The 21,508-nt window shown below is 41.5% G+C and overlaps 1 protein-coding gene across 1 annotated transcript; it reads right to left on the minus strand.

Annotated features, from left to right (window-relative positions):
- Positions 1-25: 25 nt before the first annotated feature.
- On the minus strand, positions 26-20,046 carry LOC146547422 (obscurin-like protein 1). The gene is made up of 25 exons (XM_085263683.1): positions 19,634-20,046; positions 17,012-18,274; positions 15,034-15,303; positions 14,506-14,766; positions 13,766-14,071; positions 12,541-12,807; positions 12,179-12,454; positions 11,646-11,760; positions 11,270-11,430; positions 10,802-11,074; positions 10,418-10,693; positions 10,033-10,308; positions 9,675-9,950; positions 6,908-7,183; positions 6,550-6,819; positions 4,837-5,103; positions 4,493-4,762; positions 4,113-4,379; positions 2,478-2,744; positions 2,272-2,384; positions 1,989-2,142; positions 1,658-1,819; positions 1,221-1,325; positions 855-1,121; positions 26-777 (listed from the first exon to the last, which is right to left on the minus strand). The coding sequence occupies exons 2-25, from the start codon at positions 18,198-18,200 to the stop codon at positions 503-505; spliced, it is 6,639 nt and encodes a 2,212-aa protein (XP_085119809.1). The 5' UTR covers positions 18,201-18,274; positions 19,634-20,046; the 3' UTR covers positions 26-502.
- Between the last annotated feature and the right edge of the window lie 1,462 nt (positions 20,047-21,508).

A 21,508-nucleotide genomic window follows, 5' to 3' on the forward strand; every position in this document is an offset into this window, starting at 1 on the left:
CAGAAAAGGCTGTGCAGGGCTGCAATTGACCTTGATAAACAAAGAGATGGCTCAAGATTTATTTAAAAAAACAAACAAACATCCACATAGCCAGCGGTTGCCATCTAGAACTGCTCGGATCAAGTAAAACATTTTTTTCCTTAAAAGCATTTTCATTCTGGTGCTTCCAAGAATTTTTCAAATACACAAGTATTTTCCACCCAAAATAATCTCCACACATTTAGCTTCTCTGAAGTTATGAGAAGGCTTTAAAATCCAACAGATGTTTCCATGGAGCAATTTTTAAATGGGTTTTATTTGGGAGTTTTTTATTGAAATAAAAGTTACTGTGATGTAAACAGCAAATAAATATGATCTACAATGTAAAAAAAAAAAAAAAAAAAAAAAAGTATAGTCTAATTTAAGAGTTTTAGTGGCAATTTCCACAGGGGGTTTTTGGGGTTTTTTTCCCACTTCATTTTCTCAGGTGTTACTTTGGTTCCACAATCATACTACATTTCAATCATCCTGTTACGTTGAGCGTGGCGCTGCTCTTCGCCTTTCCCATAGTAAACTTCACCGTGCCGCTCATGTCCACGCTGGTGCTCTTCAGGATGAGTTTGTGGACTGTCCCGTGGTTTTCCAGGCGGACAGAGGGCCCCGGTTTAAGGTTCTCTCCATTCAAAGTCCAAACCGGAGGCTTATTTATGGCGACTGATAACTCACACTGGAAAGTCGCTGGCGCTCCCTCCATCACTTCCACGTCCTCTAGCTCTTTCACCATCACAAGAGCCTGGGCTGGAGCAACACAGAATAAATCAGTTTGACAAAAATGTATTTAGGGTGTTCCGCTTTAGCTTTCCGCCCCAACTTACCTTCCACCATCAGTTTGGCTTTGGAGGTGTGCTCTCCGACCTCAATGCTGTAGGTGCCCTCATCCTCCACAGACACCTGCTGAATCACCAGTTTGTGGGAGCAGCCATCAGCCAGGATTTCCAGTCGGTCTGAGGAAACCAGTTCCTCCCTGCCTTTGTACCAGGTAGCGCTGCAGTGAGGCGAGGAGACGGTGCATTCAAGGATCACACGATGTTTCTCCAGAGCTGTTCTGTCTCGCAAGGGCTTTACAATAGAAACTGGAAGTTCTGAAACAAGAGGAAATTCAACATATAGATGATTTTAAGTCACTGATATGTCCAAGAAAAAGGCCAGTAAAATATTCTGAAGATAAAGAATTAACTTACCCTCTACCTCAAGGTAGGCAGTAGATTCAACATCCCTGGCTACAAAGCGGATTTCTCCAGCATCTTCAGCTTTAATGTTACACATCAGCAGGAAGTGTTTGGTCCCTGGAAGAGAGCAACAATTCTCAGACTTGCCAACAGTGTACAAGTGGTCTTTTGCTCTTTCCAAGGTCGTGCCACCACCAGAGGTACCGCTAAAACTACAAATAGAGAAATTTAAATCCTTCTCCTCTCCAAACGAGGTTTGAGGGTTTTTCCATGGATGGTGATGCCATTTTCTGGAGAACCGATTGGTCAGTAGGCAGTGATTTCATACCTATTGATCTCCAATCTGAAACTTAACCTGTTCTGGAGCAGATTATGGTATTTTACTCTTGTATTATTTATGATTTTATGATTGATTTCTAAGTCTCATAGAAATGTCTGCCTTCTCTGACCTTCAGTGCGGATCTTGATGGAGCTGGTTGGTCGGATCCTGTGGCCGTCTTTGTACCACTCCCCTGTCACGTCCTCCAGAGAAACATCACACATGAAGACAGCATTCTGGTCCTCCTGGATGTAAAGATCCTCCAAATCCTGCACTATCTCCAGCTCATGCTCTGCAAGTTAGTTAAAGACGGCAAAAAGATCAGATGGCAAAAGAAGAAAAAAGTTATTTTCCTTAAAACCACTAGATGGAGGTATTGTATAAGCTTTACTCCAGCTACTCACTGGCTCCAGTTGGTTCAAAATGAGTTGTGTTAAGCCAGTATCTGATCAGAGGCTTACCATAAACCTCCAGCGAACAGGACGTTTTGATTTCCCCTGTGTCGCATGTGTAGGTGCCAGAATCTGCCCGGGAGCACTGCAGGATTTGACAGAACCTCTTACGACCCATTGAGTAGATCCGACAGTTTTTCCCCGGCTTTAGCTCCGAACCGTCCTGAGTCATAGAAAAAAAAAGTCAAAGGCATTCTTTATTCATTATATCATTCTTAAAACTGTCACCTTGCTGGTATAATAAGACAAAATAAGGGCAAGATTACTGAGAGTATTTACTGGTTGATTTTACCTTAAACCATTTGACTTCAACATTTTGTCGGGAGAATTCACACTCCAGGGTGACAGGAAATTCCTCCTCCACACGGGCATCAGCCAGTGGTTTCAAGATGGACACTGGTGTTTCTGTCAGTTTAGTCAGTCCAGTCAATCAGTCAGTGAACTACTTGATGAAGGTGTAAAAAGTGAAACCAGTGAGCTTCACGGGCTTGTATTTACCTTTGACTGTGAGCCTCGCTGTGGTGCGCACTCCTTCAGCTGAGAAGGCGATGGTGCCTGTGTCCTCCAGAGTAAGGTTGGACAAGGTGAGGCCGTGAACTCGTCCATTGGTGCTCACCCTACACTGATTGTTTGGCTTGACCCGAATGCCGTCCTTTTGCCAGCTGCCCTCCACATCTGTGTGTGACAGCTCCACCACAAAGGAGGCAGTCTCTCGTTCAAAGGTTTCTTGGTCAGTCAGACCTTTGCGGATGGCGATTTTACGGGCTGCACAAGAGTGGATTAGTGAAAGCGGTGAGAGGTGAGAGGATACCATCATTATCAAATTATAAATCGAATAAATATCTATTAAATCATTGAAAAAATTATTTTAAAAAACTGAGAGAATTCTTTTTTTTTGCAAACTGTATTTTGCTGATATGCATTTGAAAGCCAAGATTGTGTTTCAAGGACAACTGAAGGTTGTGCAAATATAGACAGAGCTCAGTTTATCATGTTACAAAAACACTAGCAGGAGCAGTCCACTGTCACTGTGTCACTCTTGTACACGGCTGAATAACAGTATGGCTGTGTTTCAAAAACCTTTTCACACTTACAGGTCTGGCTCGGCTATTCTTAGTACTTCTTTACACTCTGACATGCTGTGAAAAACACCTTCAGTGTGTACTGTTCTTTAGGCCCGAACTCATCTGTGTCAGAAGAGATACCAATCACAAAGTCACATGGTACGCTGGCTTCTGAAATGTCTTGTTTTATAGTCTTCAGAGCCGAGTAAGTACTGGAAGTATCTGGCTAGTGTTCTTTCTGCCTCCTTTTATCTTATTTATTCACACAGCAGTTAGGTTTGAACAGTTAAATCCAGACACAATAAGCAATTTTAGGAAAAGTTCATTTCTTCACTCGCTATTTATAAAATAAACAAAAAGGCTTGTTGCATTTCAAATCAACATGAGCTTTCTCCAAAATGCTTCTTATCGTCTTAAGTTGTTTGGACATATATTATATGATTGCTGCATATTTTTGGCTTTATATACTTTTCTATATGTGCTTTTCTGAAAAGTGGTAAGGTGTTTTTTTTCTTTTTGCATGTTTTAAAATCCTGAAAACTTCACTGGTGTCTCTTCCCATAAAAATGAATTAGGATCTGTAATTTGAGACAGATACGAGATAAGAGCATCAGCCTGTTAAAATATGAAAAACAAAAACAAATTAAATCAAATTAACACACACTAATAAAAAAACACTTCACAGAAAAAACAACAGTTTCTAGATGTATATAGTTATAGCATTAAAAAAAATACAAATTAAACATAATTAACACAAAAATTAAGAAAATGCTTTTTTCATTCAATATTTTTACTCGTGCTTTGAGCAAATATGATGAGTTCAACTAAAAAAAATCAAAATATCATAAAATGGTGCAGAAAAATCTGAAGTTTCCAAATCTAATCTAACCATTTTGAAGCCCAGTCTAGCTATGATTTTGAGACCTAATGCCCTGGATGAGTCTGATAAAATATATCTCAGATTAAAGTATACTAAGAGGGATTGAAACCTGAGATCAATAGTTCGGTAGAAACCCTAACCCTAATGACACAACTGCATTATCGGCATTATCTGCTGCAGTTCACTTACGTTCTACATTGAGTTTGACCTGCGTCCGGTCATGCAGAGTCTCGCACCGGTAAGTCCCCCTGTCCGACAGAGTCAGGTTGTGGATGGTGAGACTGCGTTTGCAGCCGTTCTGGGCCAGCGTGTGTCGGGGACCAGACTGGATAACCACCCCCTGCCTCATCCACTGGACCTCACCGGCCTCCAGGCTAATCTCTGCCTCCAAGGTGGCATCACCAAACTCCTCTGCCATAACAGCTTCCATTTTCTTAGTAAACATGACCTGAGCCTCTTAACATTACAAGAGTCAGAAAAAAATGATCAACTGCTGATCATCTGATGATCACAGATAGAAGATAGATGGATGGATTTTAATCTCTTTTAACCTTGACGATTGGCCTTACCCTGAACTTTGAGGCTGGCTTTGCTCATTTGTCCTTCAGCTTCTGCTGTAATTTTTGAGCAGTCCAGCATCTGGCACTTTTTAATCACCAAGGTGTGGCACAGGCCATTGTGGGTTGCCTGGAAACGATCACCCAGAGTGATAGGCTCATTGTCCATGAGCCAGACCAGCTGGACATCCTCTGGGGAAACCACACACTTAAAGGTTGCATCTTCTCCTTCCAGCACTGTAGTGTTGTGGAGTTCAGTGAGGAACTCAATGACTCGGGGCACTGAAAAGACAAAAGTTATGAAGCTGCTATCTCATTGAAAAGAGAAGAGGAACTCTATTTCAATGCATACTTACTTTCTACCCTCAGTTTTGCAACAGTCCGGTCATCTCTGGACTCACAGGTATACTCGCCAGCATCCTCTCGAGATAGACGATGAATGGTCAAGCTTCTTTCGACTCCATCTGCCCTAATGGAGAATCTCCTGTTTGGGACCACCTCTACTCCATTCCTTAACCACTGGACGTCCGCTTTTGGCTTGCACACCTCACACCGAAGGGTCACCATACCATCAGCGTGGGCCACAGTGTCTCTAAGCGGCTTTGTGAACTTAATTCTCATTTCTGTAATACAGAAAATCAAAGTTGATATGAGAAGATAGGCCAGACTGAGGCTTTCTACACTCAACAAAAATATAAACGCAACACCTTTGTTACTGCTCCCATTCCCCATGGGATGGACGTAGAGACCTAAAATTCATTCCAGATACACAATATAACCATCCCTCCCAAACAGTGGTCACAAATCAGTCCAAATGTGTGGTAGTGGGCACATCTGCCATATTGAGATAATCCATCCCACCTCACAGGTGTGCCACATCAGGATGCTGATCTGACATCATGAGTAGTGCACAGGTGTACCTCAGACTGCCCACAACAAAAGGCCACCCTGGAATGTGCAGTTTTGTCTCACAGCAAAATGCCACAGATGCCACAAGCAATGAGGGAGCGTGCAATTGGCATGCTGACAGCAGGAATGTCAACCAGATCTGTCGCCCGTGCATTGAATGTTCATTTCTCAACCATAAGCCGTCTCCACAGGCGTTTCAGAGAATATGGCAGCACATCCAACCGGCCTCACAACCGCAGACCTCGTGTAACCACACCAGCCCAGGACCTCCACATCCAGCAGGTTCACCTCCAAGATCGTCTGAGACCAGCCACCCAGACAGCTGCTGGAACAATTGGTTTGCACAACCAAACAATTTCTGCACAAACTGTCAGAAACCGTCTCAGGGACGCTCAACTGCATGCCCGTCGTCCTCATCGGGGTCTTGACCTGACTCCAGCTCGTCGCCGTAACAGACTTGTGTGGGCAAATGCTCACATTCGATGGCGTCTGGCACGTTGGAGAGGTGTGCGCTTCACGGATGAATCATGGTTCACATTGTTCAGGGCAGATGGCAGCTGAGAATGTCCCAGTTCTTGCATGGCCAGCATACTCACCGGACATGTCACCCATTGAGCATGTTCGGGATGTGCTTGACCGGCGTATACGACAGCGTGTACCAGTTCCCACGAATATCCAACAACCTCGCACAGCCATTGAAGTGGAGTGGACCAACATTCCACAGGCCACAACTGACAATCTGATAGACTCCATGCGACGATGTGTTGCACTGCATGAGGCAAATGGTGGTCACACCAGATACTGACCGGTTCTGGGTCCCCAGACCCCCAATAGCGCAAAAAACTGCACATTCCAGGGTGGCCTTTTGTTGTGGGCAGTCTGAGGTACACCTGTGCACTACTCATGATGTCAGATCAGCATCCTGATGTGGCACACCTGTGAGGTGGGATGGATTATCTCAATATAGCAGATGTGCCCACTACCACACATTTGGACTGATTTGTGACCACTGTTTGGGAGGGATGGTTATATTGTGTATCTGGAATGAATTTTAGGTCTCTACGTCCATCCCATGGGGAATGGGAGCAGTAACAAAGGTGTTGCGTTTATATTTTTGTTGAGTGTACATAGCTGTTCAAAATGCAAAACAAAATTTTAACCTTTCACCAGCAGGCTGAAGTGCATCTGGTCTGTGTTGATGTCACATGTGTACTCGCCGGCATCAGAGCGTCTCAAAGGCTCGATAGTAAAAGTGCGTTTATGGCCCTCCATGAGTGCTCGGTAACGATCACCTTCAACGGGCGACCAGTCTTTCATCCAGCGCACTAGAGCGCTTTCCTTGGAAACATAGCTTGTCAAGGTCACGCTCTCTGCTTCGTAACCCGTCACAACAATGTCATCCTCCTTGTTCACAAATGTAACTGGAGTCTCTTTGATAGAAAAGAAAATTTAAAAGAAAGTTATATGACCTTTTTTCTCTTCTTTAAAGCTGTGAAGGCTTATTTTGTGGATTCGTACCTTGAATGCGTATAACGCTGACCATCTTGTCATCCACAGCGTCACACACATACTTTCCAGAATCGGAAGGCTGAACACAGGAAATGATGATTTTCCTCAATGTCCCATAGCTTTCAATATAGGTCCGGTCATCACTGGTGAGAAGCCTGTCATTACAATACCACTGGACAGGGGCATTAGCACGAGATACCTCACAGGCCAGGATCAGGTCATCGCCTGCCATCATCTCCTGGTATTCAAGGTCATTTGAGTTTCCAACAATGGTCACTGGAGGCTCTGAGGGAAGAAGATGGATTAATTCATGCAAAGTTTTGCCAGAAATATCCTTTTGAAAAAAATGTACATACAGAGATAGCTCTTTTGTGATAATATCATGCCAGTGGAAGCCAAAATTATAACTACTTGATCCTGCCAGATACTAGCTGCCGTTTTGAAATGTTTTCAAAAATGTTTTCAAAAAGTCCAAGGCAAGATGCTTAGCCTTATCCCTTTCAAAAAATAAGTTTAACCTTTTATTTAAATAAATATTTAAAAAGTACTTGAAAAACAGCTAACTGCTTATCTTCATTGGAATGGTATGTATAAAACTTAACACTTCAGAATTCCTCACAGAAACAGCATTGACATGGAGGTTATGAATAACCTTGTCATGGCCTCTGACAGAACGGAGTCTCTCAGAGACATTCTGTTCATGTAGATCGGAGTTCCAGTTGTGCCGACGAATTCTATTTACATTATAAATGCTCCTCTTAAGCAGTAACATTAGAAACCATAGCATACAATTGCATTGCTATGCAGATGATACCCAGCTCTATGTGTCTGTCAAGAGATATATTCTAAAGACACTTCTTCAGCATGAGAGTCAGAGAGTAGAAACACACACGCTGCAGTTTTTACTTGCAAGGGCAGTCACAGAGTGCTCGCAGTGGCTCAAGGACTCGCGCTCTGCCACTGTCCTGGTCTTTATTTATATACAACAGTAGGTGCATTCGTTTATTACATTGGAATGTGGATGTGTGCGCGTGTGTGTGTGCGTGTGTGCCAGGAGAGGCTTCTCTACCTGGCATGAAGTGAAACTGCTCGTTAAGCTCTTATCTAGCACTAATAGGTACTGCTCCTTCCCTGCATGATAACGGGTCACAGTGAACTAAAAACAGTCTGAGTTATAAAGAGGTCATCATGCAGTATTCTATCATATGCAAACTTATTTTATTAAAAGTCTATACTGACTACTAAGTACAATTTTCTATTGACAGTGTCAATAAAGCTAGATGAAACACCTATTAGTTAAACTGCAGGCATAAAGATATAAAAGCCCGTATAACCTCTAAGTTCAAATAAAAATTTGACTATTTTACTTCGCTTAAAAATCTTAGTAACATGGTGTCTAACCAGATACAGTCCCAGTCAAAAGTTTAAGACCCCTTGAAAAATGGCAAAAACTCATATTTGCATGGTAGGATCTTAAAAAGTCAAAAAAGTTCCCTTTTTGAACATGATCGGGTTGTTAAACTGCATAAGCAGGGCCTCTCACAGAGTGCCATCGCTGCTGAGGTGGGACGCAGTAAGACAGTCATTTGGAATTTCTTAAATGAACCTGAGGGTTATGATGGAAGACCCAAAAACATTTCACCAGCACTGAGCCAGAGGATCCAATTGGCTGTCCGTCAAGACACTGGACGATCCTTGACCCAAATTAAGGCCTTTATTGGTGCTGACTGCAGCCCCATAACCTTCAGACAGCATATGAGACTGAAGGGCTTCAAAAACAAAATAACATCTTCAAAGGCCTCGTCTCCTTGAACGCCACAGAACTGACCGTTTGGACATGAGACACTGAAAGGTGGTAGAAAGTTTTATTTTCTGATGAGAAAAAATCTTGATGGTTTCCAGTGTTACTGGCATGACAAGCAGATCCCACCTGTGATGTTTTTTTATGCACCATAGTAGGTAAATGGTAAATGGCCTGTATTTATATAGCGCTTTTACTCGTCCCTAAGGACCCCAAAGCGCTTTACACATCCAGTCATCCACCCATTCACACACACATTCACACACTGGTGATGGCAAGCTACATTGTAGCCACAGCCACCCTGGGGCGCACTGACAGAGGCGAGGCTGCCGGACACTGGCACCACCGGGCCCTCTGACCAGAGCAAAAAAATACTTTTGCTCTGCAATAAACGAGAATAAAACGACATCAGTCATAACTGTGAAACACTGGGTGGAGTGTTAGGCCTATATGTGGCTACATCAAATGAAATACCATCATTTAAACACGCACGCACTCAAACACTTCACAAACAGACCTTTCAAGGCGATGCGTTGGTCTCACAACACATGAAAAGACATTTTTTTAAAAAGCAAAATACGGAAGCTACAGCAGAAAAACAAAGTAGGTGCTTTTTCCTGTAAAACAGCCTGTTTCATTTTAAGTGTTGTTTTCAATAAATTGCATGCTCAAAAAAATGTTTTGTCTCACTCCCATTTCTTCTTGTTGCATGTTGAAGCTCTACCTGGAACCTTGTTAAGATGCAACCATGCAAAATATGATATTTTGTCATTTCCAAGTGGTCTTAAACTTTTGATTGGGACTGTATTTACCATGGATGGCATTGTTTTCGTCTGCAGTAACCATGTGAGGAAACCTGGAGTCCTTTTTGACCAGGATATGTATTTCAATGTGCATATTAAACAAATATGCACGACTGCTTTCTAAGAAAAAATTAAAAAAGAAGAAAAATACATTCAGCCATATTAACCTTACCTTCTACTGTAACTTGGAAGCTGATACTGTCATCTCCGACATCCAAAAAATATTCTCCTGAATCTTCGAGTTCAGCATTGAGGATGACGAGCGAGCGGAAAGGACCTTCTTCCTCTTCACAGAACCTTTCATCACCCTGAACACGACAGCCATCCTTGTACCATTTGGCAACAGCATTGGCTCTGGAGAGCTCACACTCCAGCACAATGTCATCAGAAATCAAGAACTTTAGGTTGTTCTTGATCTCTGACTTTCTTAAAATCTTTACTGGTGGCTCTGAGGACACAGAATTGAACATTTATCTTTAAATTTCACAATGGGTCAGAAAACTCATACCGAGGCAATTGCTGCATCTTACCTGAAACTTTAACCTGGAAATCAATTTTATCATCCATAGCGTCACAAGTGTATTTGCCAGAATCCTCAGGAGTGGGAGAGTGAATTGTCAAACGACGAATGAGCCCATCTTCTGTGATGGTGACATTGCTGCTTTGCTGAATTTCTTCACCATTTATCAGCCACTTGACTTCTGCATTTGGTCGGGACACCTCAATTTCTAGAATCACTGGTTTGCCAGCAAGACTCTCCAGTTTTTCAGCTATGTCTTTGGGGCAAGTTAGCGTTACTGGTGGCTCTAAGTGAAGCAAAGAGAAATAAAGTATGTAAAATGTAATGTGATGATTCGTTTACTGAGTGACCATGTATAGACCATAAATAATTAGCCTGAATGTATGCCTGTTTACCTGTAATAGTTACTAGGAAAGCCAAAGAGTTATCTTCTGTGTCACATACATACTCCCCCGTGTCGTGCACAGTGGTTATGGGTATAATGAGCCTCCGTTGGGCCCCGTCCACCTCCAGGATCAAGTTGTGCCCTGCCTCTACTTCTAGACTGTCTTTGAACCAGCGCACAGGAGCATCCGCCTTTGAGATCTCACAGCTGAGCTCCAGCCTCTCTGATGCCAAGTGAGTCAGTTCCAGCTCTGATTCACTGGGATAAATGATTCTTACTGGTGGATCTAGTACAAGTGAAAGATATTAAAAAAAATAAGCATTTAAACTTATTTTGTAGATTCTCTATGTTTCAATTTGATATCTGTTAGAAGAGGTGAGCACTAAAGTTTTACCTTTAACACCAAGTTGGAAGAAGATGGAGTCTCCATCTGTTTCACAGACATATTCTCCAGCATCCTCCTCTGAGCTGCAGAGAATTGTCAGCCTCCTGTAAGGGCCTTCTGATATCAGCTGGATGTTTTCACTCTCTGCCACCTGCAGGCCATCCTTGAACCATCGCACCTTCCCCCTGGAGTGAGACAGCTCGCACTGCAGGTGGATCTCCTCTGAGATGTAGCTCTCAATCACCACATCGTCTTTAGGTTCCACTATCATCACTGGAGGCTCTGTGTTTTTTGTTTGAGTAATAAGAGCGAGGTCAAATGGTGCTCACAATGAATTAATAATCTATTTGTTCCACAATGCCACCTTTAATCTTTTTATTCTCATTTTAAAACTTCAGGGCCAAAACACAGCCAAAATATGTTGTTAAATGCCTTTTGTTTTTACCAACAGGAGTTGGAGGAGAAAGGTCAGTGTACCTCGGACATTGACTGTGAACTCCATGCTGCTGTTTCCTGCCTGGCAAGTATAACTTCCAGCATCTGAGGTTTCTGCAGAGCGGATAATTAACCTCCTCATGGTTCCTTCTGCCTGCAGAGTTATGTTGTCACTGGGCTTGATCTCACAGCCGTCTTTATACCTGGGACACAGACACAGATAACTGTAAAGAGTCTCAAAGAGTTTGTTTTAGTTACATTAAAAAAAAACCTGTGTCCTACTAAGAGGTTGATTGTGCAGTAAACAAAATGATGCAGGAAGTATTTGAACAGTTAGACACTGGAAACACAGAAGACTACAGACTTTACAGATCTACAGATCTGTCTTTATTTGCAAACAGAAATTCTTCAGTCTTACCACACAACTTCAGCATCATCTCTGGAGACATGGCAGACCAGCACCACAGGGTCCAACTCCATGCTGCTCTTATGAAGTTCATCCTCAGCGACCGGACTGAAATCCACCGGAGGACCTTAAAAACAGGGTAGAAGGAAGACTGCATGTCAATGGCTGGAGCTCAAGGTATTACATGAACTAGCCCTCTAAAAATTGGAGTGATTCTTGGTATGGTTTAATAATAAGCCCAGATGTGGTCCAAATGTGTTAGCACAGGTTTTAAACAAGGTTTTGGTTTCTTACAAGACATAAAAATCAGTCAGAGACACAGTTGTTTATATTCAGTGTCACTTAATAATCCAAGAAACATCAGTATTTTCATGATATGAAATCCAGATAGTATATTAAGTATGCATTTTCCTGTATAAGAAAATTAACATGTGATTCTTTAAGTAAATATAACAAAATGGTCAATTAATATCCATGTTAATGTTAATGTCTATGTTAATGTTAAAGAAGCTCATCAGCATGTCATCTGTTCATAAACCAATTACCTGCAACATCCACATTGAATGTGATGACATCCCCTGAAGTTTCACATGTGTAAACTCCAGAGTGAGATTCCTCAGCTGACTGGATCACGATCCTCCTCATATTCCCATCCGCCTGGATGTTTAGACCATCTGAGACCTGAAGCTCCTTGCCATCTTTGAACCAGGATACTTTTGCAAACGGATGGGAGACTTCACAGTAGAGTACAATGGCATCCCCTATGTCCACCTTTTTCTTGCTGTCTAACTCTGACAGAGGACTGAATTTCATCACGGCAGCTGATGAAAAAAAAAAAGAACACAGAAATAAGCAAACTTAAAAAAAATGCATCAATCACAGGTTTTTCAGAGGTTTTTACACCTACGTTTAACGTTGAGCACAGCGGAATCCCTGACTCCGTTAGCTATGAAGGTGACCTCTGCTTCATCCTCTGTCATGCGACTTTCATGGATCACCACTGAGTGCTTTGTTTGATTGTGTTGTATTGAATATCGTCCGCCGTGCTGCAGTTGAGCACTATTGAGAAACCAGGTTCCAACCATTGGGGCAGACAATTCAATGGATAAGTGAGCATCTTGTCCTTCTACAACCTCACAGCTTTGGAGGCGGCTGAGGATCTTGGGCCCAGGAACTAGCAAGTACAGAAGAAGTACAGTACAGGTATTAGTCAATTAAGCCTGACAGATATGTTGGCCCTAATAATATTAGCTATTTGCACATATATTGGCATCAGAATTTACAACAGAATTAAAAAGTAAAGAAGAGACAGGAAAAATGTCTTTCTACTATGTTATGTGTTGATTTTGCACAGCTTGCATAGTCTGCCACCAGAGGGCGCTCTGCAACTTCCCTGTTGGCAACAATGTCTGAACTGCCACAAAACATCAACCAGCTGATCCAAGCAGATCTGGCAGTGCATAAATGACTAATACATGACTTGTTGTGACATTAAAGCAAGATTATTTTTAAACTCATTGTCATTTTATCATTGGTGTCTGAAAGAAAAAAATATTGGTCCATATTTTTAAATTGCTCAATTTAGTCCTATAAACATATCCTATGTCGTACATTATTAGTCAACAAATAATGCGTAGTTTACTCTAGAAAATTACAGGAAAGTGCTGGAAGTTAAATTTAGCAGAAGGAAATTGTCATTTTACAGTACTGTCAGCTGTTTGGTTGTCATTATAGTTTCATATTAGTTCTCTTACTCCAGTCTACATAATATCTATGTTTATCACTGATAAATATAACTACATGTCCTTGTTCGCTTAAACCTTAACACTTTTCTTTGCCACACTGGAGACCACATCAAACACCCACAACAAATTTAAGCACAATATAACTGAAATAACCATAATTAAAAGAAGAAAAATTATTAACATTTATATGCCCATGGTTTCTCAGCAAGTTAAAAAAAACAAACGCTCTACCTAAAAATGTATACAATTTTGTGTTTCATATTTAAAGTAAACTGTAGTGTTTTTGAATAAAATTATATTCACCTCAAAGAAGAGTTTCAAGTAAAACTTTAAAAAAATGACATTTAATATATCTGTATGTAAAATCTGTCGCCGTGTGCTCCTCACCCAGATGGACAACTTTGGGAAACTCCACATGGCCGCTTCGTCCATATTTGTTAATGCAGCAAACTCTGAAACGGTAGTTGCCCTCGCATCGTACAATGTCACCGGTGACCTCAGCTGAGGTGGCGGTCTCTGAGGTGAAACACTTCTGCCACTCCTGAGAACCCACTTCTTGCATCTCCAGCACAAACACAGAGCGGGTGGAGGTCTGACTACTGGGGGCGGGATCCCAGTTAAGTAGCGCACTGTTGGGTCTGTCTACATCCATTTTGACTCCCACCGGACAGATAGGTGGGCAGTGTCGTGTGGCTGAAAGACAAAGAAGAATAAAGAATGTAATAAGGGTGGATTGATAAAAGGCTGATTGTCAGAAGGCATCATTAAATTCACTGAAACTAGTTAGTTAATTAGTATACAAGCAGAAGCAATAATTGTAATGTATTATTAGACAAATGTAAAAATAATTAAATAAAAACATATTTTGTCTTAAAATTAATACATTTAGACAAGTGAGCCTACATTTTTGCATATGACTCCTTCTAAAAATTAATTTGCCATCAGAGTTCCCACTCTCACCCCCAGCAAAAACACTCTACTGAATGTAACAAAAGACAAAATCATCCTGCAACAAATAAACCTGAAATAAATGTTTATTTAAATCTCAAACACAACCTGCAAAGCTTCTTCAAATCAAGGCAAAAAAACCCTTAACAAACATTTACACAAAGTGTTTGCTAAATTACCTTTGACTTTGAGGCGTGATGAAGTCTTGGATCGTCCTGCGACAAATGTCACAACTCCCGAGTCGTGATAGGCCACGTTGACAAAGACCAGAATGTGAGTTTTGCCAAAAGACTTGAGGATTGTTTGGTGTGTTTCATGTAGCTTCAACCCGTCTTTGAACCAGTGGACCTCCATGTCTTCGTTCTCCACCTCCACGCAGAAGGCTGCATTCTCACCCTCCAGGACCTCCAGTTTTCGTGGAAGCTTACGAACAATAGTACCTGTACGGATAAAAATCAATGCAAATAGTTTTTCAAAATAAGCTTAAAAGCTGCATCAGCTAGTTTCCCCCTTTGACCACACACTGTGCTAGCAGGTGTTTATACAGAGATCATTTAGCTTGAAATAATGACATGAATGGATATCATTAAGTTAATGCGATAAAGCAAGTGTGCATTGAAATTTTGTCTTCCTGAAGTACTAGTCCTAGAAATACCATCCCTTTTTACAATAATTTGATGCACCATAGCCTATTTTTCATAGTGTACCTTTAACTGAGAGCTCAGCAATGCTCTTTGCTCCATCAGGCATCTCACAGAGGTAGACTCCATCATCGTCTGTTCCCACATCGTGAATAGTGAGTCTTCGTTTGGTTCCTTTCTGCTCCATCCCATATTTACTGCTGGGCATCAGCCTCTGGTCTTCCAGGTACCAGGCAGCTGGGAGTGACTCATCAGGTACCTCACACTCAAGCACGGCAACGTCCCGCTCTTTCACCTCCACGTCTTTTAACGGGCGCCTGAACCGCACGGCAGGGCCTGAAGAATAAGGACAACGTTATCTTTGGTCCAAAGTGGATGAATCGTACATATATATGGGTACATGTGTGCAAGGATTGATGGAGATGCCAAACAAGAAGCTGTTTCGCAGTGCTATAGCGTAGATTTAGAAGACAGTTCAAATTCATTGCATTGGCAGCAGGCCTAGAAAAACTCAAACTCAAAATAATAATTAAAATATAATGTGTGGAAATGAAAAAATTTAGCGCAAACACTTAATTTTTGATTCTCTTTTGCTACCATATAATAGTTTTCAAGCAGTGATTAGCAGTGGTAATGTTCCGTCATGTTATCTGTATGTTAATGACTGGCATGTTGAGCCCATTAACTAAACTGACTCTTATGGTAGAGGCAGCTCACAGATGCAGAATGAATCACATATGAATGGGGTAGCATTCTAACTATGCACAGCCCTCACAATTGCAGCTCATGGTATAATGTTTTATTAGTATGGTTTAAGATATGCCCTCATTTATTGTAACTGGACATATACATATTCATTTCAGTTGTCCATTTTCAGTGACTAATGTCTTGAAAAGAAAGACGTTTCTTTTGTGTTATTCAAAAGGTTCCAACAGCATGAAAGCAATTTAATCTGCTTTAAGGAATAATATTTGGTACAATGAAATGTTTTCTACACTCAAAAAAATGAAATTGGGTGGTTGTTACATGTAAAAGATTCAAACTTGTAATTTCAACTAAATAATTTCATGTTTCTAAGGTGAACATAATTAAATCATGTAGCATCTGTATGAAATTCAGCAACTTAATTTGTTCTTGTTGAGATGACATGATACAATCTAGTAAGCGTGGTTAGTTGACTGGACTCACGAAATTAACAAGATCATATTAGATGTCAAACTGCAGGAAAATTGCTGGAGTTTTAAGAGGCAGACAGCTACACCCACACCACGTGTATGCTATTGCTATTTATTGTGGTTTAACCTGTCAAGGACAAAAACCTACAGAAAATTCTGCATCAAGCCTTGTAATCATTTTGTTAAGCCTGCATTGACAGCTTGGTGGTGTGATGGTTAGTGCTGTTGTCTCACAGCAACAAGGGCCTGGGTTCAAATCCACAATCTGCCTAGTTTGCAGTGTGTAATTGGAGTTAGGTTAATTGGTGATTCTAAATTACCCATGAACGTAAGTGCAAATGGTTGTTTGTCTCTATGAAATCATCAACCTGCATATTGGTTCATTACGCAAGACTAGCAGTAATTGCCTTGACTAACAAAGTAGGTGTTCAAACAACAAGATTTCATTGCGTTTCCCTGAAGTTTTTACCTTGTGTAGAATGAATTAAAACAAATTTCACTCTACATACTTAAATCCCTTCAAGTCAATGTAAGTACACACAACGTAATCTGATTACATCAAGCCACCAAATGCCAAATGTGTTGGTTTGACATGGTCAAAAATGGGTTATTGTACTTGGTTAAATCACATGGAAAAAGGTGCCATGATTAAATTGTGTAGGTGGTTATTTTCAGAGGTTTTATAATAATGTTTCAATGTTAATCACCTTCTGTGGTTTCTGTTACTCTTTTAATCACTTTTTCCATTTACTTGTAGCATTCAGTGAACACAGAGGACTAACATTATTTGGGTTAAATATTGTTCAAGAAGAATATCACATGTCATGTTCTTCCATGAAGGTTGCAGAAAAAAGAACAGGTTACCATACCTTTGACGGACAGGTGAACTGCACTTAGGGTGTTTCCCAGCGCGTTTGATGCTGCACACACATACAACCCTGTGTCCTGCACTTTACAGTACAGCACCTTCAGGGTGTAGTAGCCCTCTCTGTCCTCAAATATCAGATGACGTCTGTCAGGCTCTAGGGGAACTCCATCTTTCTTCCAGATGATCTCAGGTTTCGGCTTCCCTGTTACAAAGCAGCGAAACTTGGCGTGTTTCCCCTCCGCTACTGCAAATTTCTTCACTTTTGATGCATCGACAGGTGGCTCTGCTGTGATCCTTGACAAACTGGGCCTCCCACCCCTGTGCTTTGGTGACCACTGGCTGTTAGTGTGACCAGTCGAGGATGTTTTGCTGTCACCTCGCTCTGGTACAGGTTCGACAAGAAGGACGGCCCCAGCCAGGGCCTCACCATGGCAGTTGACGGCCTTGCAGGTGTAGACGCCTTTGTCTGGCATACGTGTCCGATATATCTTGAGTTGGAACCAGCCACCATCTTCATTTCTCATGCTGAAGTGAGAACTCTCAAAGATGTCATTGAGTTTCTTCCCATCCTTTTCCCAAATCACCTCTGGCAGAGGAGTTCCCCAGATTTTACAGGAGAAGGCAGCGTCTTCGCCTCGATCCACACGCAGAGACAGGGGCTTGATGAGGAATCGCGGTCTGTCATCAGATGTCAGATCAACCTCTGCTTGGTTTTTGCTTAGCCTGCTGTTCCATTCTCCATTCAGTTCCCCTCCATTTGCCTTGCAGTGTTCACCATTTTGCACTGCATTGTAGCCATTTAGGTGTCCCACAAATTCTCCATTTTCTTGCATAGGCTGTGCCCCACCATTGACCACTAACTGTCTTGCGTCCTCATCTTGTTGCTGGGCCTCTCCTTCAACTTTAAGTGAGGCTGCTGCATAGGTTTCTCCTATGCTATTTCTAGCCTTGCAGATGTACTGGCCAGCATCCTGCTGGGTCACTCTGGTAATAGTCAGCAAGTAAACCTTTCCCTCATCCGAGATGTTGTAGCGTCCTTCAGACAGGATCTGGACATTTTTGCGTTCCCAGATCACATCTGGGCGTGGGTCTCCACCGATTTGGCACTTCAGTGTTGCATCTGTTCCACACTGGGCCACTACAGGACGTGGATAGCCTAAAACACGAGGTGCGCCACCAAAAATATCCATGGTGATGTCACCTTTTGTTTGGGTCGAATGAAGAAGTTTCTTCTCAAAATGATCTTCTTCTGTTTTGTAAATAGCTGAAAGAGAAAGAAGATTATTAGTTCAGTAGATGATTAAAATCTGCCATGAGTGCAGCTTTTGAGTTCAAACCCCAAAGCACCATCTAAACAGTAACTGTGTGGTTATTGTGTCCCAGATGGGTTCATCAGTAATCTGACTCAAACTGAAAGCAGAATGCAGAGTGAACAGTTTTATAAAATACAATAAAATGATCAATCTCCATTAATTCCACGGTGTATCTTTTTCCTGTCTTCCTCCTCCCATCGCCAACCTTTCACGGCAGATGGCCGCCCCTCCCTGAGTTTGGTTCTGCTGGAGGTTCCTTCCTGTTAAAAGGGAGTTTTTCCTTTCCATTCTCGCCAAGTGCTTTTTTCAAGGGGGTCTTCTGATTGTTGGGGTTTCTCTCCATTATTGTAGGGCTTTTACCTTACAATATAAAGTGTGTTGAAGTGACAGTTGTTGTTATTTGGCACCATTTAAATAAAACTGAATTAAATCAAATTTAAAAAAATTCTGAATACTCAATATAGTTCCCAAAGCTGAAGTAAAGAAGTTTAGTGGTTTTGCGAGGTGGGTATTGAGCAAACACTTTTGGTTGTCTCACAGCTGGTGCTGTAGCTCAGTGAAGAGTGTATTTATAAAGCAGTCTGTCCAAAAAAAGATGCTGGAGCCTCTGTGTCACATAGCACACACAAACACACCTGCAGTCACTAACTAGGACCAACTAATCCCTTATATACATTCATGTGTACAGAATGCTGTTTGCAGTCTTACTGTTGGCTTCTCTTTGTCAGCTCATTGTAACATTCTAGCAACAACTTAAACAATTCAGTATATAAAGCAAGGGTGTCAAACATAAAGTCTGGGGGCCAGAATTGGCCCGGCAAGGACTCAAATCGAGCCCACTTGACAGCTTTTGAAAATGCGAAGGAAGTAATAGATTTTGACTTAGAACTGTATTTTCAAAGGTTTTTATGACTGATAAAAATCTGCCCCATTACCATTCACGCTAAGCCAAAGTAATTTACTAATAGATAAACACAATGTCAAATGAGTTTGACATCTCTGATCTAAAGCTTTAGCCTCCATTTGTAATGCAGCTGCCACTTGTCTCTTTTCATGGCTCATTTGTTTCCTCTGTGTTGTCACCACCTTTCTTTTTGCTTTGAGAATGGCAGCCATTTGTTCTCTGTGACACATCACGCTTGGAAATCATCTAAAGAGCATAAAGTCATACAACTTTATGACAAGTAGAGGCACATCCCAGTCAGTCTTAGAATGTTTTGTTGGCACATGTAAAGAAAAGATCGTCCTCAGGCATTTTCAGGAGAGAGTTACACAGTGACACAAAAAAAGAGTTCAGAGGATAGACTTACCGCTTTAAGAAATGCTGTCTTTATAGCATTTGTCTCTCTTGTGATGCCTTAAAATGTTATTCTTAAAAATACAAGCTGGCATCAGTTTACTTGGATGATCATTGGTTAGGTTAGCATTCAAGAAGCACGTTTAGAGTCTTCTGCTCATGTTCCTTGTTTTCCTGGTTTGTCTTGTTTGGAGCACCTGCTAGTCACTCAACACCAACGCAGCTGAGAAAAATGGTAGCTTCCATTCACATTTGGTGGTCCAGAGTCATAGTAATATCTTAGTTGTGTCCCCTCAGTCTGGTGTTGGGTTGCAGGTGGCAAGGAGTAAAATGACCACAGCCTTTCAGCTGAGTGCCTGGTTTATGCGTCAGCTCTGATACTGTCATTGTCCAATAGCTAAAGAGTGTGGTGTGAGAGAGAGTGAGCTGGAATTGGTGGTGGGGGGCAGTAAATGCTTTTGCAGCTGCTGCCGCTGCAAGCCACCCCCTAAAAATACCAGCAGCTTCAATGACACTGGGCCAGATAAAGTTAGGCTCCCCATTGACAGGCTATGGTTCGCTGAAGATAGAAGGGGGCCGAGCTCTGCGATGGATCACTCAGCTTAAAAGATATCCTGAGTTAAACCTTTAGAAGAGAAAGGACGCCCTGCCTGCTGAAGCTCCTTGCCTCATGAGTCACGCTGACCCATAAATAGGGTCAAATTAGTGTCACACATTAGAAAATGGTTTATACTGAGGGATGATCAACAGATGGAAGTGAAACAAAGAGTTTGGTGTCATGATAATGCAATTCACGCTAAAAAGATAAAAGACTATGTCATGGCTTTCAGATACACGGCCATATATATATTATCTTAGTACTGCATCATCAGTTAATGTTACACAATTGTAACATAGTAACTACCATAATTTTTGTAACCAAGCATTGTTAACAACTCATATTAATACGCTCCACGCCCTGCGCTTCATCTCTCTTTTTGTGTGTCAAAAATGTTTGTATGTTTGTATTTCAGCACATATTAATAATTGAAAAATCTATTCTCAGTGATAAATGAGTTATATGTAGACCCATATAACACTGTGATTTGAAGAGAAATAATACAAAAATTTCATAAGGTGATAACACTTATTTTAATTCAGGCCCCTTTGTGGTACAAGTCTGGACAGGTAGGTGATTCAGAAGATTATAAATTGTTGGAAAAACTTAAAACATGAAACAAGATGCGTAACATACAACTGGCGTCAGATTTCAAACTACGTGATCAAAAACTACTCACCTCTCCAGTTGTGTCTAAAAGATACACAGTATAGGTGAGCAGTACATGAACACTAAACCCATGTCGTCATCTTAGTATTTTTATTTCCCCCTGCGAGCACAGGTGCTTGTTCACTTATCAATTGTCTCCTTCCGTGGCAGATTTGAATTTGGTGTTGACACATATTGCCTGCATTCTCAGACAACAGCTCTCTGCCCTATCTCTTCAAGTGGAGCGTTTCGGACAGCCGAAGCCACTGATACACACTGCATGCAACCTGTCGTCACGGATATGTGACCTTGAATACAGGTCACATAACTTTGACCCCTTTGTGACGGCGCTGAATTAACACACCGGGAATATCATGTCAAGCACAGACTAAACTTCCCTAAAGTGTGAGTATAATGATGAGAAATTCCTATTTTATATATGGGTTTATAGGGTTTTAAATAAAATATGCGATGTGATCTATCAAGTATGTATCACTGAACAGATGAATTAATACCACAGTCATTTGGAGGAGTCACACTACACTGCTTGCCCCATTTAAGGCTACTTATACCTCTGACATTACAATCCATGCAGTCATCCCCGCAGCTGTTAGGTGTACCAGGAATTAAAAGCACAGTTCT

Source organism: Mchenga conophoros, linkage group LG23, assembly GCF_057382185.1.
Source record: "Mchenga conophoros isolate Kocher_MC1m ecotype Shallow Benthic linkage group LG23, M_conophoros_male_GT1.1, whole genome shotgun sequence".
Classification (NCBI taxonomy): domain Eukaryota; kingdom Metazoa; phylum Chordata; class Actinopteri; order Cichliformes; family Cichlidae; genus Mchenga; species Mchenga conophoros.